Here is a 26,276-nt window from a genome sequence, read left to right on the forward strand (position 1 = left end):
CATGTAGCACTCTGGGATTCCCTGTGAATGAAAAGGGCAATACAAATACAATGTATTATTATTATTGTTACAGTATATTTATAAAAGAAAATGAAAGGTTACGGTATATTTATAATGGTTGAAAAGAGAGATAATTGTACTGGATAATGTGTCCCAAAAGTTATGCTGATGATGACTCTCTGTGTGTTTCTCTGTCTCTGTGTCTCTGTCTCTTTTGTCTCTGTCCATGTCTGTCTGTCTGTCTGTCTGTCTCTATGTTTGTCTCTGTGCGTCTCTGTCTCTTGTGTCTCTGTGTCTCTGTCCATGTCTGTCTGTCTGTCTGTCCGTCTGTCTGTCTCTGTGTGTGTCTGTGTGTCTCTGTATGTCTGTTTCCAGCGGAGACTAAGATCAGTTTTAAGTACTACCATGGAGTGAGTGGAGCACTGAGAGCCACCACCCCCTGCATCACCGTTAAGAACCCAGGAGCCCTGGTGCGTGCGTGCGTACGTGTGTGTGTGTGTGTGTGTGTGTGTGTGTGCGTGTGCGTGTGTGTGCATGTGTAGGCATGCATTTGTGAATACATGCATGTCAATGTGCAGAAGCTTATGCCGGGGATGTGTACAAATATGTACATACATACAATTGTTTAAGTTTGTGTTTGTACTGTATGTGTGTGTGGACCTGAACCTGTCTGTCATTTAAGCCATAATACATGAGATGTGGTGTGTTACAGTCAGATATTGCACTGGTCTGCATAGACAAAAGGCCAAAGGCCTTCAGATCAACACACCAGGGCCGTTCTCACCGTAAAGGATGACCTCGAGTGTATTATCATGATTATACCACAGTTGTATTATCAATATTTAAGACTGATGTCAAAACAATGATGATTCGGATAATCCTTCAATTCAGCCCATTGCGCGTGTTTTTGTGGGCAGTCATCAATTTTAGATTAATTGTCTTAAAGATTCAATAAACAAAGCCAGTAGATTGTATGGAGTCATTATGATACATTTTTGTCCAGAAGCAAAATGATGCTGGTGAACATGATGTTGACAGCTGGTGCTTGCCAGGTGTTGCCGGGGTTATTAACCACTTAAACCCCTGTAGTCTTCGAGAACTGGACTTGAGTTATAACTGTACTTAGACCACTTTTTCTACACCAAATCTCTTTGCCAAAAATACGCAATATTTTTGGCTAATGCTCCCCCCAGAATATGGACGCTGGGGTTCAAGTGGTTAAGTGCTGATGTTCAGGTTTGGGTACCCAGTATTGGCCCTATTATTGCCTAGGGGAAATAGTTTCTCTCCCCCCCACTCTCCTTCTCCCTCCCTCCTCTTCTCACTCTGCCTCCTCGCAACACATCGATCAGCTTGTTGAGGTTTGGTACCTACAGTAGCATTACCTAAGTTATCATGTGGGTGAAATAGGCTCTCTCCCCCTCCCCCTCCCTCTCTCTCTCTCTCTCTCTCTCTCTCTCTCTCTCTCTCTCTCTCTCTCTCTCTCTCTCTCTCTCTCTCTCTCTCTCTCTCTCTAGCACAAACACTGATCAAGCTTTGCTCTGATGTCATCACGTGGGTGAAATAGGCTCTCTCTGGCCCTCTTTTTCTCTCTCTCATCTCCGTCTCCCTCTCTCCCTCTCTCACCCTCCCTGTCTCCCCCTCTCATCAGATGATGTCAGACACAACAGAAACCGTTGCTTAACAATGCAGGGCATATTTGGCACAATCCGCCCGCCACATACAGACAGACAGACAGACAGACTTGAATGTTATATACAGTAGTAGATAAGGTAATAAAGCAGAGTGATACTTGAGATGTGGTCTGAGAACTGTTATCAGGAGATATTGGATCGCATTAGAAACCCTCTCAGCCAATCAAACGTGAGGTCACATCTAACTGGGGTCTAACTACGCACGTACATACATATATATGTATGTATGCATGTACTGTATTAATGTATGTATGTATGTACCGGTATGTATGTATGTACATACATATGTACAGTATGTATGTGTATGTATGTGTACAGTATGTATGTATGTAAGTATATATATATGTATTAGAAATACACTAATCACTCCCACGCCCAACCTTTATTCCTCCCTTCTTTTTTTATCTAGTTTTAAATCCTCCATTAAGTTTCTCTCACTATAACAGCATTTGCGTCCACTGTTGTTGTTTTGAAGTGGAAGGACCCCTTGCCGGCAAAACACATGTAGTAGGCGGCTCATTTGTGCCTGATGGAAAATTACGTAATATTAAAATACTACAAACGCACGCATGCCTTTTTTCATGCTTTTTAAAAGGTGTAATAGGCCTATAGATAGATGTCATTAACACATTAACCGCCAAGAACGTAGTCCTACGGTCCGTTAAATCCAACTGTTAAGCGCCGAGACCGTAGCCCTACGGTCCACGGTCTTTTCGCGCTATTCACTTCCGGGTTCACTTTCGGAATTTTTTTTATCCACTTCCGTTTCCGGTTTGATGACCGGAAATAGAATTATTTGGGATCCGGTTTTGACGATCACGCCCGCTCCCATTCTACAGACGAAACTGAAACTCAATTCTCTTCCTGTAGTTTTTTCTCCTCGCATTTCACTGTTTAACGTAATCCGCTCTAACTACAACATGGATGCCCCGTTTGACACGCGATCTTCACTGGGAGATACAGGGAGATCTCGCGGATGTAAACAGACCGTGTAGAGCTCAATCTTAAGGATTTTAACAAGATCTATGGCGACATGAAAAAAACAAAAAAACAACAAAAACACCTTGGCACTGGTGAGTACATTATGAGATTAACCTCTGGCGGTCGATGTGTTAATTTATTTCCCGCATTATTTCACCTGCGGCTTATCCAATATTAATTAATGTGATTATATTTCATTGACCCAAATCCACCCAAACTAGTGTTATCCGTGGCAACTGTGGCTAAAACCGGGAATCGCGCATCTCTAGTATGTATGTATATATGTGTGTATGTATGTACAGTATGTATGAATGTGCTTGCTTGCTTGTATGTATGTAAGTATAATTTATAATGGAATAAATAGAAAAATTATTACATAATATTCCATTATTGGTGATGTATGGACTATTGTCTTCTTCAGGTGGAGGGTGTGTCAGAACAGGTGGGCACAGACCACCCGAGAAAACTCATCAGCTTCACTTTAACAGGTGAGTTCAGAGGTCAACAGCCTGTTCTTTGTGTGTGTGTGTGTGTGTGTGTGTGTGTGTGTGTGTGTGTGTGTGTGTGTGTGTGTGTGTGTGTGTGTGTGTGTGTGTGTGTGTGTGTGTGTGTGTGTGTGTGTGTGTGTGTGTGTGTGTGTGTGTGTGTGTGTGTGTGTGTGTCCACACTAGTGTGAGTTTGATTGATTGACATTTTTCTTGCCAAAATGCATATACAGTATGAACATATTTTTGTACAGCTTTAAAAGTTACTGTATCAGAACAGGCACTTACATCCAGAGAGTTGAGAGCCAGTGAAATTCTTGACAGAACTAATATGCTGTTTCAGAAGCTTAATGCCGCTTACTGTAGCTCTCTGTGTGTAACACAGGCTCTGAGTACATCTAGACGTCGAGTTCATAGCTTGGTGTAAGCTTAAGGTTTCCTTCAAAAAGTGCACACATGTCCATCAGTGGTGTTCTGTTTAAGAAGCAAATGTCAGCTGACTTAGTATCAGACACTGACAGAGACACATCTGCTGTACTTTCCCTAAACTGTCACCTCGCTCTCAACATTCCCACTGTCTCAATAAAGAAAGAAAAGAGAAACACGACTAATACTAAAACCTTCTACAGACTTTTGTTAATCCTTATATCCAACTGGAAATGTTGGCCAAAGGATGGCGAGAGTAAAGGCCACATGGTGACCGAAATCCTTAGGGTTCATCCTGGAATCTGCCTTTTAGATGATGAAATGTCTTGCAAAGTTGACATTTTGGCCTGAAGGGGGCGCAAGAGGAAAGGTCATCAGGGAACTCAAATAGTTAGGTTCATCTTCGTGTGAACGCAATATGCCAATTAGATTTTGACATATCTTGTGTGCAAGTGGGAATTTGGGCCTAATGTGGTGCTATAGTAAAGGTTATTAGGTCACACAAATCTGTAGGGATCCTCCTCTGGGGAGAAGGGAGGTGCACAGCAAATTGTACGGCAATCTTCAAGATATCTTTTTAAAAAGTGTGCAAGACGCAAGTGGACATTTTGGACTAATGGTGGTGCTAGAGGCACTTGGTTCAGTGTTTATTATAATGTTTATTATAATGCAAAGATTGCAGATAGAAATATTGGCTTTTACAGCACATGGCGGTTAAAAGAATACTTCACCCCTATATATTCAGTTGATCGGGGTCCCTCAGGGCTCTATAGTCTATACTATATTCAACCAAACCCTATAACCATATAAACCATCATTTTGCCGAAAATAGCTGTTCTGCAAGCTCACTTGAACATAGATGTGCTATTTTCGACGAATGTTTGTCCCCAGAATAGGGACGCTAGGGATCAAGTGGTTAAAATGTCACTGGGTATACAGGGATAAAATAAATAGTATAAAAGCATTAGATTTTTGCAGAGCGGTTTGTCAGGGTGAGCAGCTTCTTCAGGTTTGATTTCATAGAGCGTTTGGCATAGCTGAGACAGCACCTCTCTCCTTTCCGAGGGAGAGCAGTATTTCAGAGTGACGAGGGCGGAGGAGTAATGTTGATAGCTATAGCCCAGTACAATGCGGCATGGTCTTTTTTTGGACTTTCTCCAAACTCCTGAGACTTGGTCAAGGATGAGTGAATGCCAGACAGGTGTAGCCTACAATATTCCAGAGAGGGTCAAATGCAGGCGTGTCAAACCGGCCCGCGGGATGATTTGGGCAAACAAGATACTGTATATATATATTCACGACCATTTATTGTGTACAGTATATTGTATGGCAGTTGCTCTGAGGCTGCGCTCTTGCCGCTATATCTCCTTACCACTGTCTGTAGCCTGCCCAGGTTGTTGTATGTACATAATATAATAGACGGCAGTTAACCACCCCGCTGTTTGTGACTCGTCAACCCTCAGTCTGTCCATGGGTTATACATCTTGGTTGGCTTTTACCCCAAAGCGTTTCAGGTTTCTTAGGACAAACTACTTTTTGTGGCTTTAGATGTCATAAGCTCAATTTCTTTGTCACATTTTAAGTTTTCTTGTATCCATACTCCCTGGATGTTGGCTGGCCTTTTACACTCTCTGGGGCTGTTTTATTCTTTCAGGGTTAAGTCTCATGCATGGTGGTGATTTGGTGCTCTACTCGTTATAGTTTGAGAATGGGTTAGTTAGGGTTAGGGCTAGAGTCCCGATTCTGGGCTTGATAAGCGAACATTACATGTAAAGACCCATACAGGGGCTGAACAGGTTCCTGTATGACAGTGGTAAAATACTGTATATGACCTCAACCATCGCAAAGAACCGCTGAAGAACCAAAACATTTTTGTGTACATAAACATTTGTTTTGAAATTTAGTAGAGGCCCTAGGAGGGGTCCACGCGTACCCTCTTATTTTTTTTTCTAGTTTCGATTTTTGGCATCCATAAGACCTCTAATATAGGGATTTTGATGATCCCAAGAAAAAAAGTGGTCCAAAGTGTGTTTTTTTCAATGTTTTATTACCCCTATGAGACCTGCAGGATTGCTGGCTGAAATGCCAGCGAGACTGTCTTTCGGAGACTGTAGCACGCTCAAATTTAGACGTAGCCCAAAGATAGAGTTACCATTTGATTCTAGACAACCTCAGGTTTCCAATGGGACCAACCTTGTCATGCTACCTTGTCGGGAAGGGGGCTAAATACCTAAGGATTCAAAGTTAGACAACATTTTGTCGAGGGAAAAACGTCCATCACTGTTTTCCAAATGGTCCCCTGAGCTGTCACCTTGATATAAGTGAATTGAAATGGGTTACATGTATACCTACAAGCCTCCCCTGTACATAAATGCCACATTTATGCCAATCTCATGCAGTTTTGGGCAAGAATCATGCAGTTTATTGCATGCAGTACAAATATGTAATTTCCGCCTATTGTAAAAAGGAGACCACTTTACTGTATCTATAGCTGTATGAGACCACTGTACTGTATCTATAGCTGTATGAGACCACTGTACTGTATCTATAGCTGAATGAGACCACTGTACTGTATCTATAGCTGTATGAGACCACTGTACTGCATCTATAGCTGTATGAGACCACTGTACTGCATCTATAGCTGTATGAGACCACTGTACTGTATCTATAGCTGTATGAGACCACTGTACTGTATCTATAGCTGCATGCATGAGACCACTGTACTGTATCTAGACCACTGTACTTCATCTCTTTCTATATGAGACCACTGCATCTATAGCTGCATGAGATCATGTACTGCATCTTGACCACTGTACTGCATCTATAGATCACTGTACTGAATCTATAAACCACTGTACTGCATCTATATACCACTGTACTGTATATATAGACCACTGCACTGTATCTATAGCTGTATGAGACCACTGTACTACATCTGTAGACTACCTACTGTATCTATAGAATGCTGTAATGTATCTATAGACCACTCTAGTGCATCTGTAGACCCCTGTCGTGGTATGTAGACCATTGTAGAGCAATTGTAGCCCACTCTATTGCATCTGTAGACCACTCTAGTGCATCTGTAGACCACTCTAGTGCCTCTCGAGCCCACTCTAGTGCACCTGTAGACCACTCTATTGCATCTGTAGACCACTCTAGTGCATCTGTAGACCACTCTAGTGCCTCTCTAGCCCACTCCTAGTGCCTCTCTAGCCCACTCTAGTGCATCTGTAGACCACTGGCGTGATCTGTAGACCACTGCAGTGCATCTGTAGACCACTCTACTGCACCTGTAGACCACTCTAGTGCACCTGTAGACCACTCTACTGCACCTGTAGACCACTCTAGTGCACCTGTAGACCACTCTAGTGCACCTGTAGACCACTCTAGTGCCTCTCTAGCCCACTCTAGTGCATCTGTAGACCACTGGCGTGATCTGTAGACCACTGCAGTGCATCTGTAGACCACTCTACTGCACCTGTAGACCACTCTAGTGCACCTGTAGACCACTCTAGTGCACCTGTAGACCACTCTACTGCACCTGTAGACCACTCTAGTGCACCTGTAGACCACTCTAGTGCACCTGTAGACCACTCTAGTGCCTCTCTAGCCCACTCTAGTGCCTCTCTAGCCCACTCTAGTGCCTCTCTAGCCCACTCTAGTGCACCTGTAGACCACTCTATTGCATCTGTAGACCACTATAGTGCCTCCCTAGCCCACTCTAGTGCATATGTAGACCACTCTAGTGCCTCTCTAGCCCGCTCTAGTGCCTCTCTAGCCCACTCTAGTGCCTCTCTAGCCCACTCTAGTGCACCTGTAGACCACTCTATTGCATCTGTAGACCACTCTAGTGCATCTGTAGACCACTGTAGTGCATCTGTAGACCACTCTATTGCATCTGTAGACCACTGTAGTGCATCTGTAGACCACTCTAGTGCACATGTAGACCACTCTAGTGCATCTGTAGCCCACTCTAGTGCATCTGTAGCCCACTCTAGTGCACCTGTAGACCCCTCTAGTGCTTCTATAGACACATCTGGAGACCACTGTAGTGCATCTGTGGACCCCCCCCCCCATTGAGTTGTGTTGAGTTGAGATGCAGTATAGTGGTCTATAGATACAGTACAGTGGTCAATGTATGTGGTCTATAGATGGAGTACAGTAATCTATATATGCAGTACAGCGGTTTAGATTCAGTATAGTGGGATATAGATGCAGACAGTGGTCTCATGCAGCTATAGATACAGTACAGTGGTCTCATGCAGCTATAGATACAGTACAGTGGTCTCATGCAGCTATAGATACAGTGGTCTCATGCATGCAGCTATAGATACAGTACAGTGGTCTCATACAGCTATAGATACAGTACAGTGGTCTCATACAGCTATAGATACAGTACAGTGGTCTCATGCAGCTATAGATACAGTACAGTGGTCTCATACAGCTATAGATACAGTACAGTGGTCTCATACAGCTATAGGTGCAGTACAGTGGTCTCATACAGCTATAGATGCAGTACAGTGGTCTCATGCAGCTATAGATACAGTACAGTGGTCTCATACAGCTATAGATGCAGTACAGTGGTCTCATGCAGCTATAGATACAGTACAGTGGTCTCGTGCAGCTATAGATGAAGTACAGTGGTCTCACACAGCTATAGATACAGTAGTGGTCTCATACAGCTATAGATGCAGTACAGTGGTCTCATACAGCTATAGATACAGTACAGTGGTCTCATACAGCTATAGATACAGTACAGTGGTCTCGTGCAGCTATAGATACAGTACAGTGGTCTCATACAGCTATAGATACAGTAAAGTGGTCTCCTTTTTACAATAGGCGGAAATTACATATTTGTACTGCATGCAATAAACTGCATGATTCTTGCCCAAAACTGCATGAGATTGGCATAAATGTGGCATTTATGTACAGGGGAGGCTTGTAGGTATACATGTAACCCATTTCAATTCACTTATATCAAGGTGACAGCTCAGGGGACCATTTGGAAAATAGTGATGGCCGTTTTTCCCAAGACAAAATGTTGTCTAACTTTGAATCATTAGGTATTTAGCCCCCTTACCGACAAGGTAGCATGACAAGGTTGGTCCCATTGGAAACCTGAGACCTTGTCTAGAATCAAATGATATCTCTATCTTTGGGCTACGTCTAAATTTGAGCGTGCCACAGTCTCCGAAAGACAGTCTCGCCGGCGTTTCAGCCAGCAATCCTGCAGGTCTCATAGGGGTAATAAAACATTGAAAAAAACACACTTTGGACCACTTTTTTTCTTGGGATCATCTAAATCCCTATATTAGAGGTCTTATGGATGCCAAAAATCAAAACTAGAAAAAAAAATAAGAGGGTGCGCGTGGACCCCTCCTAGGGCCTCTACTAATTGAATACAAAGTTTTTTTCGGAGCAAATGTATCTTTCAAACAGTTACACACATCTGGTCTTCTACATTTGCCACTGAGCAGGTTACGGTTAAGTGCCTTCGACGAGGTGTCGTGGGGCACCCACACGTGTGGTGAACCGAATTCAAAACAGGTATAACAGCCCAAAATATACAAGGGGTTTATAATCTGGGCAAGAGGGGTATATCCTGGGCTAGCCTACTTAATACCCCTGGGTATAAACTGGACCATCCCAGAATATACCTAGGCTAGCCTACTTCAACCTATAGTTTGGCCAGGGGTATATTTTGGGCTGTTACACCTGGACGTTGTATTATGTACTGCTAACTGGTTGAGCCAAAAGGGTAGGTCTGCTCCAACGTTTGACTGCTTTGCTCGGCAGATCTTCGAGCCATTGGGCTGAAGAAGGGCATGTTCTTCAACCCGGACCCCTACCTGAAGATGTCCATCCACCCTGGCAAGAGGAGCGTCTTCCCAACGTTCAGCCACCATGGCCAGGAGAGACGCTCCGCCATCATCCCTAACACCACCAACCCCGTCTGGCACGGAGAGGTGAGGACGTCTGCAAATAATTGCAAATTAAACCCCAGGATGCTGGGGTTTAAGTGGTTAAGTAGTTAAATTGTGATATTATTATTACTGCACACCCCCCCCCCCCCCCCCACAGTAGTAATGTAGTGTACAATGAGAATGTACTGTACTACTTCACTGTATCTTCCTCTTTCCACAGAAATATACATTTGTAGCTCTAATGACGGACATCTTGTACATCGAGGTAAAGGACAAGTTTGCCAAAAGTCGACCAATCATCAAACGCTTCCTGGGTCAGCTGACCATCCCTGTGCAGCGGCTTATAGAAAAAATACCTGGGTAGGTAACATAGTGTGCGCAGGCACACACGCACGCACACACACACACACACACACACACACACACACACACACACACACACACACACACACACACACACACACACACACACACACACACACACACACACACACACACACACACACACATATGGACGCACACTTCCGGTACGCCAAGGAAGAACCTCTGCCCCAAATCTTTCAAATTGGCCTCATAGTGGCACTGTAACAGGCCGATTCACGTTTTGGCCTATAACTCGTGAACCATAGGTTGTGACACGTCCAAAATAGGGACACCAGGTTGAAAGTTAATTGATATTTTGTTTTCTGCAGCATCCAACCAGTGAACTTCTCTTTGTGTCGCCGCCTGCCCACGGAACACGTGAGTGGTCAGATGACATTCAAGGTGGAGCTTACCTCAACGGGGCCAGATGGTGAGAGTTCTCTTCGTTAATAATAATGTCTTTATGGCAAGTGTTCCATTGCAATGTACATACGGTTTTTATTCTCTTCTTACTACCACTGCTATTCTTTAGTAGTCTGTTTATTATTACTGCTATTCGTTATTAATGTCTTTGTTATTGTTTTACTGTTGTACTTAATATGTACTTGTACACAAAATGTAACGATAAAAATATTTAATCTTTGAATGTTCTTTCCAGGTGCTTCTCCTGAGTCCATCATCGGTCTTTCATCAGTGAACGGAGCTCCAGGGACTCCCTCTGATGATGAGGACCTTCCTCACCCCCTGCCAGGGGTGGTGATCCACTCCCCCACCGGCTCCCAGTGTTCCCAGAGTCCATGGGAAGGCGGGGCCATGGCCTACCCGGAAAAGGACCCCTGCGGGGCCGAGGGTGGAATCCTGGAGTACGAAGCCTCGTCGCGTCCCGAATCCAGAGTAAACAAACCTCTCCCCCTCCAGAGGTCGCTCAGCGAGGGCCTGGATGCCATTGAGGCCCCCAAGGGCCCTGGGGACCGACCGTTTGGTGCCGCCACCCCGAAATTGCACTCCAGCTTCCCGACACACACGCGGCTCAGCGCCATGCTGCACATTGACTCTGACGAGGACGAGGAGAGGTCGGTGATACTGGACCTGCCGCCGATGCCGGGGTCACCGCTGCTGCTGCTGAACGGGAATCCACCAGACATCCTCGAAGAGGAAGACCCTTTCCCTGATCTCCAGCAGGATCCAGAGAGACTGGAATCCTCTGTGATGGAGGCGATGGAGGTGCAGGCTAGAGGGGGAAGAGAGGCTGGGGACCACCCTGAAACAAAGGTACTTATTAAACCTGCAACCAGTACCGGGTGGGGCTGAGGATCACAATGCTATTGGTCATGATTAGAGCCCGACTAATACCAGAATTTTGGGTCTGATGCCGATCCCGATTTTGGAGTCTTAGACCATAAATTACTGATGTTTTGACCGATACTTTATCAATACAAAAATGCAAAATCTTGAAATCAATTTGAAAAACGTAAAGTTTCTATTTCAGAACAAGTTAGACACATCGGCTGCATAATTGCTGATACCGATGTTTTCAAAAGGTATTGATAGATTAGTCATAATACTGTGTGGATTATAGAGCCCCTTATATCGATACGTGCATCACTGTTGCTCACTCAGTATCGTTACCATTGGGGATGGTTCTTCATGCCTTTCCAAAATGAGATCACTGAGTCCACACATTGGCTATCACAATAATCTACGTTTATTAAAAAAAAAAGATAATCCACGTAAACAAGATAACAACATGACTATTATAAACTTTTCAGGCTGCGCCCCCCCAACATTTAGTTTAGCCTCGATCTCCAGGCTTTTATTTTCCTTCGCGTTTTGCTCAAAAATAAGAGCCTGGACCAGCCTGTTGACGTTCCTGGCATAGGAAGTGTTTCATTTCCCCAACCAACCAGAGTGCAGTGGGCGTCGCTCCAAATGTTGTGACGTCAGGGCTCTCAATGCTGCACATTGGGGGAGGCGGAGGGGCATGGGGCGGGGGCTGACGGACAGATCGATGAACCAATGGGATCTCGCACATTTTTTCTCCAGAGATTTTGAACCCGCCCCTCTAGACCAGACATCAGACGTGCTAGGGCAGCCTAAATTTAGTTTGGCTGCAAACTAGATAAATAAAGTGAAAGCCAATCTACAAGCTCATAATGCCTCGCAGTGTGAGGCGCTTTGAGCTTGTAGATAGTCTATTTTCACAATTTTCACCTCTTACTAATATTTGACAATTTGGCCAATGTTTGACAATTTTTTATAGTATAGTTTGTTGGTTACTTTTAACGTAGAAATGGTCTTATAATTTGTTTTTTTAGCAACTGCATTCGGGCAGTTGCTAAATATGTCTTTTTTTGCACAATAAGCCGGCGATTTCTTTATTATTATTTACCGTATAGCCCCCAATAAGTCACATCTGGCCAAGAAAGATACCTTTTATACACTTACACTGTATGTTGGTTTGTTTACTGTTGAGTGAGATTTTTTTTTTCACATTAAGCTAATCATCTGGGGACCCCCCAAAATCATTTGGCAACCCCCAGTTTGGGGACCACTGTCTTAGGTCGGATTCACACTATGGTCCCGGGTGCGCACTCCAGACCGCTTGGCAGGTGTCGCGCTAGTGTGAATGTTGCGCATCGTTCCCCGAAACGGATCACCGTTCCGTACCCGAAACCACCTCCGGAGGCAATCTCGGATCCGGATCATGCGTTTTCGGGTACGGTACGCTGCAATGTGAAAGCAAGCGTACCGTTAGACGGAAGTGGCCCGCTATTTGTAATAGGTGACGGTATATAAACTCGACAAAAACAGTCAACAAAAACACGTCGCAGATCAATCCACAGGGGTTCAACCATGGCCGGATCCGGGAAAGGATCCCTCTGGTCTAATGAAGAAATTTCATGCTTGCTGGACATTTGGGCAAACGAGGACATACAAACACAATTGGACAGTACACACAAAAATGCAGAAATATATGGAGTAATTAGTGAGTATTTGAGGGCTCGAGCCCTCAAATACTCACTAATTACTCCATATATATATATATATAGATAGATAGATAGATAGATAGATAGATAGATAGTAGAGATGCGCGGATGGCCTCTCACGTCACCCGAATCCGCATGTACAAATTAATTATATTAATTATATAATTATATTATCCAATTTAAATATCCGCACCAACCGTTTTTCCCGTATGTCAAAATATTATTATTTTCTGGTATTCCCCGTTAGTTTTAGTATTAGTTGTGCAATGCGATCACAAAATGCATTGATTTAGCCTATGGAATGTCGGTGCGTCTTTTTTCTTTTTTTTAAACCGGTGCTGCGCTGAACATACAGACTCTGTGCGGCATCCAACATACAGGCATCCAACATACATGCGGCATCCAACATACAGAGCCCACTGCTCTGCTGCGCTGCTGCGCTGGTTTAAAAAAAAGAAAAAAGACGCACCGACATTCCATAGGCTAAATCAATGCATTTTGTGATCGCATCGCACAGAGGCTGCTCTACACACTCACACAGACACAAGCACGCAGAGATTTAGCTATTTTATGGATAGATATATTAGATGTCATTAATTTATTTACCGCAATATTTCACCCGCGGTTTATCCGATATTAATTAATAATTATATTTGATTGACCCGAATCCACCCAAACTGCGGTTAACTGCGGCAACCGCGGCTAAAACCGCGATCCGCGCATCTCTAATAGATAGATAGATAGATAGATAGATAGATAGATAGATAGATACTGTAGATAGATAGATAGATAGATAGATAGATAGATAGATAGATAGATAGATAGATACATTCTTTCTCTCTGGGTCCACACATTTGCAAAGTGGACACTTAAGATGCTAAAACCATATACCATAACCATATATATATATATATATAATATATATATATATATATATATATATATATATATATATATATATATATATATATAGTATATCTTGTGGATATCTTGTGGAGTTTCAGCTACTATGCATCCCAGAAATATATAGCTTATAAGGCTTTGTAATTTGAAATTTGTAAGTAAATATGGTAACTCATTTAGATGTAGGCCTACGTACTGTAGGTTTATGGTTTCCCAAGGACTATAGCCGTTTCACTCATGATGCAATTTCTCTTTCATAACAGATACATACATGTGCCAGATAATCCCCACACCAAGAGAGTAAAAAAAGAAAAGACGTTGGATTGATTGATTGATGTACTTTATTTAGACATGAGACATGAGAAACAGTACATGGAAGTACAATTCACAATACAAGGTTTCAGTCATTCAGTCCGACTTCACTGTATAGGCTACTATAGTTGCCTTTTCATAAATGATATATTTTTGTACTTAAGCTGTCGTGAAAGTTTATAATATTTAGAGAAATTTAAAGTTTCAAATGCAAAAGTAGTAGTAGTTGTGAAGGTTAGCAAACTGGACATTTAGACTGAATGTTTCCTGTATCCTCATCTTGCGCTAATGCACACAAGTGTTTCACCAGGTTTTATTTGAGTTGTTTCTCATAAGCGTACATCCGTTGTCCGTCAACAACACAGCAGTCTGTGCCTTGACTTCTGTGCGCTCACTGCGCTCAGTGCGTTGACTCTCTCCCCAGCCGCAACCCTATATTTATGCGCGACCAGCACAAACATTGTCGCATAGTTGATGACGTCTGTGTCCACTGGCGAACCACTATGTGCATGCCGCCACCTATAGGATCGGGGGTATATATGCAAGTGTACTCTGGTGCGCAAGGATCTTGGCCAATGTGAATGCCGGCCAGCTGGTAGAGGCCATTCGTACTCGGGAACGGTTCGAATGCAAACGGACCCAGTGTGAAGCCGCCCTTAGGGGACGATCACACCGAGCTGGAAACTAGAAAAGGATCAGCATCAGACCCAAAATTCTGTAACTAATTCTAGGTGGCTCCTCCTGACGTTCACTTGGCACTGGACTTGGAGGAGGTCTCAGAACCAGAGGTGTTCTCTGAAGTGGACGAAGCTCCGTTCATAGAGGCCGTGTCCCACGCTGCTCTGCCAGAGGGAGAGGAGGCGCGCGAGGAGGGGAGGGGCCAGGCGGAAGACGCCTCGTCAGAGATGGACACCTGCTCCATGGCAACGGCCCCACAGACAGTGTTCTCCTCATCAGAGAGCTGTCCAATCACCATGACAACCGCCGTGGTGAGATCACGTGGCCTTGTATGTATTCTAGAGACAATTAGACCGTTACACGTTGTATTTCAACGTGTAAATGTCTTTGATCAATATATTACATTTCAATATACACGAAAAGAACATTTAGCTTTAATGAACAAGAAAATATTGTAAATATATTGTGAGTTTACAGATCTGCTATTTTTGAAACTTTTGAAAAGCATTAAGGGGACAAGGCCTGACAGATACAGAGATCTCCATATATGGGCACAAAAGGGACAGGGGTACAACGGGAACTCTGACAAAGCCCCAGAAACTATGACTAGCGGCCCCAACCTCTAGTAATGTAAATATTATATATATTTTTACACTTACAGAATCCACAAACTATCAGGAAATAGGGCAATATGTAATCAAAGGCATTATGATGCAAATTAAGAATTGAGTACAGCAATTAAATTGAAAAAGTCAAAAATTCTAATGTTTCCAAATTGTGGATATTGTTTCATCCTCTGGTTCAAACATTTTTGATTTCCCACGCCTTTAACTACTGTAAGTATTGTATAGTTTTCATTTGCACTCCATTTATCAGACATTATACCAGACACTAAATTTGTCTTCGAACCATTGCCCCATTTTCAATTATATTTTTGTAGATAAGTCATGCAGTGTATATTTTAGTAGACCGTACATTTTAACTGCCATTCATGTTGAAACTGTGGGAAAAAAACACTTTACACTCCACAGCCCTTTGAAAAGCAAATGTAAAATTACTTTTTTACTCTAATTACAAGCCATTCAAATGTGTGCATTGGTATCAAATACACCTGGAACAATAGTTCCTTATAAGTTGCATTTCAAACTCAAATTTAAGCTTGAAGAGGGCTTTTAACAAGAGAGGGAGTTACAGCTGGCATTGACAAGGATGCTCTGTTTATTGAATATGGACAAAACATAAACACGATAACTCAACAATAAAGCAATTTAAGAAAAAAAATGGTTTATGTAAACTACTGTATGTGACCGATGTTAACAAAGGGCAATGATATATATTAACACTGGTATGGTCCTTTAAATAAATATATGGGCATGCCAATATATGGGCATATACTGATGACATCATGGATATCCATATATGGGCATGAAAGAGACACGGGTACAACGGGTGCTCTGACAAAGCCCTAGAAGCTATGACTCAGGCTTATCGGCTGTAACGGCAGTGCGACGTAGGTGTGAGGGCCACACAGCGGCCCGAACCTCTAGTACTGTAAATATACCTAAAACAGGGACGCCAGCCATCGGCTCCATAAATTGTTGATACCAAAGGTAAATATTCTCTTCCTGTGTCACTTACAGGAAGCAGAGGAGGGGGCGGAGACCGTGATCGACCCAGGAGGAAAGGCCATCACTGACACCCCACCAACCAATCAGGATGTAGCTGATGAAGGGGGCGGGCAAGCCACAACAAACGAGGACGAACGAGAGGCTCTGCCGTCCAATGGACAGGAGCCAGGGGAGGCGCTAGCTGAAAGGAGGCCCAGTTTGCAAGCAGCGGGAGGCGTGGCTGAGGACCAGGAAGGGGAGGAGTCAAAGCGACTCGAGGCTGCGGGGTCAGGGGATTCAGAGGCCGGCGCTACCACGGAGACAGATGGAGAGGAAGGTATGCAACTTGAAGAAGTTGAAGAGTTCTATCCAAAAAAAAATCTATCCAAAGGGCATTAAATCTCTTAAACCATTAATTTAAGGAAAGACTTGAATTAAAAAAGGGGATTCCCAGACTTTTCCATTCTAAGGACCCCCAAATAGCTTTTAGATCGATTTTTTTAATGAACTTATTTGAAATTTATTTATTCAAATTTTCCTCTTGTTTCCAATTAACCCTCCTGGCGGTCCCCACCTTGAAAACCTGTGTTAAAGACAAGCCATGTGCTCTATGTACCCAGGGTCCCAGGTCAACGGTCACACTGTGCGCTCGCTGCCCTCAGCGCTGCCCTCAGTGCGTCATGACATCCACAGATACCAGCGGGTCGATGAGCCACTTCCTCCCAGTGAGTGTGTGTGTCTGCATGATCTGTACCGTTTGTATCCATCCATTAGGTTTATCTGCATGATCTGTACTGTTTGGATCCATCCTTTGTGTTTAAGTGTGTTTGTGTGCCAGTCATAGAGCCAGACTGATGCCACATTCCTGGGTCCGATGCCGTTCCCCATTTTGGAGAATGCGAGACCACTGTCTGGGTGGGGTGCACACAAAAGTATGAGTAGACGTGAAAATGAACCCAGAAGTGTTTTCAAGTGAAATACCCCTTTAAGCCCTATTCAGAAATAGCAGACCTACAAGCTCACAACGTGTCACGGTGGGACACATTTCGAGCTTGTAGATCTGCTATTTTTTGGAAATCTTCGCCTACAATGACATGCCAAAAATAGGGACACCAGGTTGAAAGTAATTCAGGTCAGGACACATCGGCTGCATAATTGCTCATACTGATGTTGTCAAAAAAAGTTCAATAATGACCAGAATGATATATCTGCGGGGCTCTAAACAGTTACCTACTGTGCCATCTTACAGCCCTTAGCATATTAATCATCCCGAACCTTTATGTCTGTCCGCTGCCCACAGACTGGGAGGCTCGTATCGACAGCCATGGGCGCATCTTCTTCGTGGACCATGTGAACAGAACCACCACCTGGCAGCGTCCCACCGGGCCCCCGGCCCCCCAGGGCCTCACCCGCTCCAGCTCCATTCAGCAGATGGAGCAGCTGAACCGCAGGTAGGCAGAGATGACTGGTCCGACTGGTTCCCTGTTAGCAGCAGCAGACGTATGGAATTTGGGACCAGTGTTGGTTTGAATCCCCTGGATCAGCAGGGAATGTCTGGATAGAAGTGATAATAATACACTTTATTTGTACAGTGTCTTTTCATAGCCTAAGGATGCTTAAGAGAATAAAAAAAGTTCAAATCAATTGGAAGACCAGTAAAGTGCAAATAATACTCCAGTGAAAGAAGGATAAAACAGGAAAAGTTGTTACGATAACAGAAAAGTGAGATTTTTTTTTACTTAGACACTGCTACACAAGTTTAAAACGTATACAATTTAAGGAGAATTTCTCTCCCCTCCCTTAACAACTGTTCTGGAGGTTATGTGCCAATGACTCTTTTGACGGCTGTTTTTTAGTAAGCCCACGTTTCTTTTTAAAAACGTCCAGAACCCAAGATAACGTGATCCGAAGATTTACTGCTCCATTCACTTCTTAGTTAACTTATTACTTAGAAATCCTGCATCTCGGCTCCTTTGTACTTTTTTTTTTACTATGTATTTTTGGCCGAGACATGTTATTTTCAAAGCGGGAATAAAGGGAACGGGAGGTCGCGATGACATTTTTTTTTTCACAGAAGCACATTGAAACCCTCTGTTATTAGCAACCATCAGGGGATCGATCATACTGGAGATAAATATTCTGTGACTACTTGAAAAGGTAAGAAAAATAAAAATAAATCTCTGGCACTGGGCAAACACAGCCAGAAATAAGTCTGGCACTGAATGAGTTAAGCTGGTGCTCGGTGAGCCAGGGTGTAAATGAGAATAATAGTGTGAGTATGAAACAGGGTCTTGCTTGTAATATCTGAGTCCTAGTATCTGACGTGACTGTTTTTGTAAAAAATAGACCCTTAAAGGTTTCATGACGTTCAGTTTTACCACACATTAAAAGTCTTTGTCATGGTCCTTCAAACGTGTATAAAAAGTTTTAACAAAAAATTCCACTCCATTGATCCATGGCAGGTGTTTTTCTCTCACATTTCTAAAGCCTTTTCAACTGCAATGAAAAAATAAATCTTTGCCTGCGGGTGTCACTGTTGAGGGATTTTGCCTGTCAATCATCGCCTCTGCTCTGCCCCCCCCAAAGGAAAGGATAGGGGAGGGGCAAGGAGGGGAGTGGGCGGGATTAATGGCCTGTGACTTCACTGCCCAAGGGCCAAGCTCAGATTACTTTTCAGCCTAATTATTCAGAAAACTCCAGACCACAGAAAATCCACTGAATGTTCAAAGTTCAGATTTTTTGGGTGTAATTGAGGTCATAAAACCCCCAAAAAACATAAAAAATCACACCCAGTGTGAAGTGGGCGGTGTCTTGCTAGCTAATCACAATACTGAATGGAGTCAACAATGTGTGATTCACTTAAAAAAACCCATAAATGTGTATTTTTTAAGTGCATAGTCCTATTTATAGGACTATGCACATGTGTCATGTTTCCCTAGCCAATCACAGTCCTGAATAGACTGTGATTGGCCAATCACGGTGCAGGGTTAGGGGGGTACATTTCTGGCCAATCACAGCGCAGGATTTGGTGTGCAAATATCCAAACCTCACATATAGGGGCGGTTTCACCGCCCCAAAACACACCCAGTGTGAAGTGGGCGGTGTGGTCACAGTGGTCATCACAGTGATGGAAGAAGTGATGGAAGAAAAGTAATATTGTGGACCAACCATTGTACACCCCTAACTTAAAAAAAAAAAATGTGTTTTTTTTAAGTGCATAGTCCTATTTATAGGGCTATGCACATGTGTCATGTTTCACTAGCCAATCACAGTCCTGAATAGACTGTGATTGGCTGTGATTGGATAGGGTTAGGGGGGTACAATGGTGGCCAATCACAGCGCAGGGTTGGGGGGGTGCAATGGGACCCCCTGTCCAAACCTCACATATAGGGGCGGTTTCACCGCCCAAAAAGTGAAAATGAATGTCATAGAACCTTTAAAGATCTATTGTACACTTTCATAGTTACATTAACACTGGGGATTTTGCTGTGTAGCTCCATGTAAATGTCTCAAATGTACCTGTGCTTCTCTTTCCAGGTACCAGAGTATCAGGAGAACCATAACTAACGCTGAACGCACAGAAGAGAACCCTGTGCCTGTGGACCTGCTTCCTGACCCAGATGGTGACCTGCTGCCTCACGCCATCCCTGGTCAGATATTTGTCTCATTTTGTGCAATAATGTCAAAATAGGATGATGAAGTGTTTTCTTCAAAATTACTATGAGCTAGAGCTTGACCCATATATCGGTCTATATATCGGCCATTATTGGACTTTTTTGATTACATCGGTATCTGCAATTATGCAGCCAATGTGTCCTGATTTTTAACCACTTTCAGCCTGTCCTCGCTATTTTTTGGGCATGTCAGTATAGTAGGTGAACAAGCTATAATTACAAGCTCACAAAGCGTAGTGAGCTTGTAGTAGATCAGCTATCTTTGAAAATGTTTGAATAGGCTTTAAATGGTTGAATAAAATCAAGTCCAGGTTGTGTTTGGTTTTTACAGCTTGACAAAGCTAAACAGACGCTGGAACTAGTCGTCACTTTCTCACTTTATCCCCTTTCTCCCTATTGGCAAAAGGCCAGCCAATGAGGGGTCCCCAATGTCTTCCAATACTCTGAATGGACGGTCCACAATGGGCTCCCATACTCTAAATGGGCTAGTGTTCGGCCCCTGAACCGGAATGCAGGCAGGCCTATGAGACAGGCCAAGGTAAATAAAAAGAAGATACGGTCATCTACGTCAGCTTCGCTATCCGACAATTCCAGCCGGCAGATTCGTCGCACTGGGAGGCAAACTGCAGCCGTGGAATGAATAGGAGTCAATGAGGGCCAGGTGGACCAGCTTAGAACAAACACTTAGACAGACACAGAGGCACTTGTATTCTTTATATTGGTAGCCAAGCTGTAAATGATATTTCGTGTCTTGTTTGTAACTAGAGGTTCGGGCCGTTAACCAGCCCTCACATCTATAGTTCGGGCCGTTACGCTGCCCTCACACCCACGTCGCACCGCCGATCCCAACAATATGTCTGAGTCATAGTGTCCGGGGGCTTTGTCAGACTACCCGTTTTGTGCCCATATATGAAGATGTCTGTTTCTGTCTGTCTACCTGAGCCCCTTTTAGGCCCATACTGTATACGGAGATCTCTGTATCTGTCAGTCCTTGTCCCTTTAATGCCCAAATATGGAGATCCCTGATGTCATCAGTTTGTGCCCATATATTGGAATGGCCATATATGGGCATATTGGTTGAATCGGCGGTTCTGGACATCTGAATATCCAAACTACTCAACGGCGGGCACCGCACTCCCTCGAGTCCTTGCCGCTGCACGCGCCGAGTTTGAAGTCAGTGGTCCCATATATGCATGCACATATGACCATATATGGGCATAGCGGTCGGATCTGTGGCTCTGGAGAACCGGATCTCCATATATGCCTATATATGGGCAAATCGGGATTGCTTATGGTTATTTCTGAGTCATAGTGACATGCTTATATATGGGCGTATCAGGTTTTTTTATGGTTATGTTTGAGTCATAGTGACATGCCTATATATGGGCGTATCGGGTTTGTTATGTTTGAGTCATAGTGACATGCCTATATATGGGCGTATCGTGTTTGTTTATGGTTATGTCTGAGTCATAGTGACATGCCTATATATGGGCGTATCGGGTTTGTTTATGGTTATGTCTCAATCAGAGTGACGTTGTCTTGGTCCCGCATATATATGGGCGTATTGGGTTTGTTTATGGTTATGTCTGAGTGAGAGTGACGTGGCCGTGGTCCGCCGGCCCGCCCTCCCATTAGCCAATTTGTATATGAAGAAGAATTTAATTATTAACACGGCAGCCATTCGACTGCCGTGTTAAGTGTTCAGATGGGTGGGCCCATCCATTTTCAGAGCATGTTTATTTTAATGATCAATCAATCAATTGTGTTCCGTCTTGGATCAGTGGAACCAACTATATGAATGTTATATTATCAATAAAATCTTATCTATTATTTGGAGTTAGGGTTTGCAATTTCCTCACGGCCCACCAGTGGACCCTGGCCCACAGGTTGAGAACCGGTGTGTTACACATCATCCTTCCCTCGACTTCCTCTTCTCTTTTCTCAAAGTAAAAAATTCAAACATATTAAGGTAGTATTATTAATAGTAAGTTTGATCGGTGGTTCATGGATGAGGCAGCGTTTTTTGCTAACGTCTCTCAGTCCAGATAAAATGAGATATTTATTGATCACTGAGGGGAAATTCAGTACTGTGTTGTAACGTGTGTGTGTGTGTGTGTGTGTGTGTGTGTGTGTGTGTGTGTGTGTGTGTGTGTGTGTGTGTGTGTGTGTGTGTGTGTGTGTGTGTGTGTGTGTGTGTGTGTGTGTGTGTGTGTGTGTGTGTGTGTGTGTGTGTGTGTGTTTGTGCATGCGTGCGCGTGCGTGCGTGCGTTGCAGAGTTCCGCAGAGAGTCGCGTCTCACATCACGCACACGTCTCTCCGTGCTGCTTCAGTCACCGTGCGCCAAGTTCCTGTGCAGCCCCGATTTCTTCACAGTGCTGCATTCTAACCCTGTGAGTTTCACCCCCCAAAATAGAAAAGAAAGGGATGGAGGCATCGGGTGGTGCAGGGGACACTTCCTGCCCACCACCGCGGACCGGGGTTCCAATCCTCCATGGTGCCTCCGGCTTGGCCTCAGACTCCCAACGAACACAATTGGCCATGTTCGTGGGTGGGAAGCTGGGCGGGAAGGTTGATGACTTTTGCTGCACTAGCAATTTCTTCGTGTTAGTCAGGTTGCCTGTTCAGCAGGGAGCTGAACTGTGATGAATAGCGTGTTACTCTGCACGCGTTACATACTCCTGATGAAACTCCTCACTGTCAGGTGAAAAGAAGCGGCTGGTGACTTCATGTGTATCAGAGGAGACAGCTGGGGGTCGGCAGCAGGGGTCAGCAATGACAGGGACTATTTACAAAGGAAGGGGAATTGGCATAATGACTACATCGGAAGGCAAAATAAATGAAAAATTGAGGAAAATATTAAGAAAAAAAGAAATGAAATGAAAAATGGAAAGTAAGAAGTAAAAATTGGATCACTTGTAGCAACATGGAGTCAACAACACTAAGCATGTCACTAAGTATGTAGTGACTTAAATGAATCCTCCACTGTTTTTAAACCTTAAATCTCCATGTCTTTATAGGAAGGAATAATCCATGGTGTTAAGTCCGCCAACGCTCTCTGTATCACTAAGACAGGAAATCCAAAACACCACCGCGGTAATAGTGCAGACATCATTCTCCCCTCTGCCAGTACAGGGCATGGGATAAAGCATTATTTTAACCAATCTGTATGGTAGAGTATGTTTATACAATATATCTACAGTTGTACATCTGTAGTGGTTGGAGGTGGTCTCCCTACTCTTCCACTGAGACATTTAGACCCCGGTGTTGAGTAGGACACCTTGGTTGACAATGTTAATAAAGTTAGTATTGGACACTACATGGGTCACCATCTTTAGTGTAGTTCAGACATGGTTGCAATTACCTCTCTCAATCAGGAGAGGGAGACAACGGATACAAAACATAGGTATTGTAGCTTTAAGATTTTAAATGCTTCTGAAAAACTTTACTTTACTAAATTTATTCTGTGATTTGCTCAAACCAAATAACTATTTTTCCCCCCAAGGGAGCAAGCAATGCCTCTCTGACCTTTGGCCTCTGTTTAGATGTTTATTACATAGAAATTAAGCTAGTCTCAAACCTAGCCAGTTCAATTGGCACACGTTTGTGTTCTCCATGCCAACTGTGGAAACAAGACAGCAATTGAAAGTGGCATCTCTCTGTGAGTGGTCAGTTCAGCTCCATCATCATACCAGATAGGCTACTACGTCTCAGCATCACTGGGGTTAAACAAACATAACTTAGTTTATGCATTTTATTGTATAATACCGTATGTACAAATATGTCCCAGCATCGTACAGTAACATAGCAACACCACTTATATAATTATATAATATTAGCAGGAGTCACATGAATCTGATACATTTTGCTGAATGGCATTTAGAGATTCCCAATCTAGGAACCCATTCGGTAAAAATATAAATAAAAAAGGAAAAAATATATTTTCCCCTTCGTTTTTGCCTCTGAGGGCACCACATCCTTTTTTTTGTGCAGAAACAGGAACTCGGTTTGGCTCCTCCCCTTTCTTAGTTCACTTCCTCTCAGGTGCTTCTGTGTTTATTTCTACTAACAATAATACTACATTTTTAGGGCAGTGGTGCTGACAGATTCTGCTGTTAGCAGAATCTGTCTTGAGAGATTTATAGGTTCCTAATAATAACAACATTTTGGAATACTGAAGCTAAGTGGGAAATTATATTGTTGACTCTCAGGATTAGATGTACTGACCCTAGCCTCCTCATATTATTAGTATTACAATAATCTTACTGTGAGTGTGAAGCACATTTCCAATACAAGCACAATAATACTGTGAAAAAAATATATACATAATTCACGATATTGTTAATACAATAAACTACGTATATCTGCATAGCATGTTTTAAAATGCAAATCAAACATCATACAAAACGCAAACAAAGGCTCAGCCGTCGCCCGTCCCTTTCTGATGACCTCATCCTTTTGCCCCGCCCCCTTACAGAGTGCCTACCGCATGTTTACGAGCAACACCTGCCTGAAGCACATGATCAGCAAGGTGCGTCGCGACGCCCATCACTTTGAGCGCTACCAGCACAACCGAGACCTGGTCACCTTCCTCAACCTGTTCTCCAACAAGCAGCTGGAGCTGCCCCGCGGCTGGGAGATGAAACACGACCACACTGGGAAGGTAGGGTTGTTTGTGTGTGTGTGTGTGTGTGTGCGTGTGCGTGTGCGTGTGCGTGTGTGTGTGTGTGCGTGCGTGCGTGTGTGCCGTCCCTATTTTGAGCATGTTGTTATTGATGAAAATGTAAAGAAATTGTCAAATAGCTTATAGATCTTACATTTTGTTGTACATTTTGTGTGTTTTTAAATAGGGCTTAGTGGTTAAAGGTCCATATTTGGCTTAAATACATGTCATTGCCTACAGTACACATTAGAGATACTGTAGGAGGAGCACTGTGTGGGTCCAATATATCCAACTGAGATCAGGTGCTCTTTGGAGAGGGTTGAAGGACGACTTCACCGATTTTCAACCTATCTTCATATAGTTGGTCCTCACTAATACTCATGATACAATGGTAAAAAAAAAATCTACTCGGTCTGTGTCTCAGAGGAGGGCTGTGGACAGTTCAGAGTCCCGTCTACCAGTGACGTCATCAATGGGGAATCCAAGCTAATAGAAACTGCAGGCTTTCTATTCCTGGAAAGTTGCGATGCAATAAAAGAAGCCATTGCTCTCGTGTTAATAAAAATCTTGTTGAAATCTTGTTGGAAAAAAAAATCATGCCTAACGATGATGTCACTGGTAGACGGGTTTCTGGACTGTCCACAGCCCTCCTATGAGACACAGACCAAGTAGATTATTTTTTTACCATTTTATCATGCGTATTAGTGAGGACCAATTATATGAAGATAGGTTGAAAATCGGTGAAGTCGTCCTTTAAGTCATATGATTGTATGTTCCTTTCCTTTGTGCAAACGCTGTATATCAAGTACTTCAGCTGGTATTAAAAAAGGATCCAAGGCACACAGTTCAGTTGGAAAAAAAAATAAAAGCCATTATTATTGCAATCTGGGTAAAAAAAAGGAAGAAAATATTTTTGCCTCTGGGGGCACCACCTCCTTTTTTGCTTCTGTGTTTATTCCTACTAACATCAACACAGCATGTTTATAAGGGCAGTGGTGCTGAGAGATTATTATTATTGTAAAAGGTTTTCGCTCAAATAGCCTTCATTAAGTTCCACTGAATATGACAGCTAACGCACATAATTATATAGCGACCTCAGGCTGTCAATCATCATCAGATCACAATAGATCAATTTTATAAAAGGAAGTATCCACCTGTTTCCTAGGCTTTTCACTTCCTGTGTGTGTTCCACTTCCTGTCGATTTGATCCAATGAAATCCAATGAAACTGGTCAGATGACTAATGATATCCAATGAAATCCGACAGGAAGTGGAAAACACACAGCCTAGGAAACAGGTGAATAAACCATATCGACCCCATAGTAGGCCGTGCTGTTGTCCAATATACCTATATCTCAGAACACATAAATAAAAATTAGGTAGCCGAACAAACAAAAGGCCAATGAAGAGCCCAAATATTGACATTGGAGTAGGCGGGCAACATTATCTCAGTCTATGCAAGATGTTTTTCATACCGCACTGAAATGAATAGAATCCAGTGGCTTCGTGATACTATGCTCCACAGCCTTTTTTTGTGGATCACAACTGTCGCTCCACCACCTTCATCGACCCCCGCCTGCCCC

General features: G+C 43.3%; 1 protein-coding gene across 1 annotated transcript in view; it reads left to right on the top strand.

The window, feature by feature from the left end:
• Positions 1-26,276, top strand: part of hecw2a (HECT, C2 and WW domain containing E3 ubiquitin protein ligase 2a) — a 51,424-nt gene that overhangs the window by 8,808 nt on the left and 16,340 nt on the right. Inside the window, exons 3-16 of the mRNA XM_080457022.1 lie at positions 376-470; positions 3,097-3,163; positions 9,383-9,552; positions 9,731-9,870; positions 10,203-10,303; positions 10,532-11,097; positions 14,807-15,064; positions 16,394-16,697; positions 16,981-17,085; positions 17,661-17,811; positions 19,898-20,010; positions 22,309-22,424; positions 24,509-24,694; positions 26,219-26,276. The exon at positions 26,219-26,276 is cut by the window's right edge and continues 77 nt beyond it. Coding sequence (XP_080313148.1) covers positions 376-470; positions 3,097-3,163; positions 9,383-9,552; positions 9,731-9,870; positions 10,203-10,303; positions 10,532-11,097; positions 14,807-15,064; positions 16,394-16,697; positions 16,981-17,085; positions 17,661-17,811; positions 19,898-20,010; positions 22,309-22,424; positions 24,509-24,694; positions 26,219-26,276 — 2,430 coding nt within the window. The remainder of the gene's footprint in view (positions 1-375; positions 471-3,096; positions 3,164-9,382; positions 9,553-9,730; positions 9,871-10,202; positions 10,304-10,531; positions 11,098-14,806; positions 15,065-16,393; positions 16,698-16,980; positions 17,086-17,660; positions 17,812-19,897; positions 20,011-22,308; positions 22,425-24,508; positions 24,695-26,218) is intronic.

Source organism: Gymnoscopelus braueri (genome assembly GCF_963280865.1).
Source record: "Gymnoscopelus braueri genome assembly, chromosome: 18".
Classification (NCBI taxonomy): Eukaryota; Metazoa; Chordata; class Actinopteri; order Myctophiformes; family Myctophidae; genus Gymnoscopelus; species Gymnoscopelus braueri.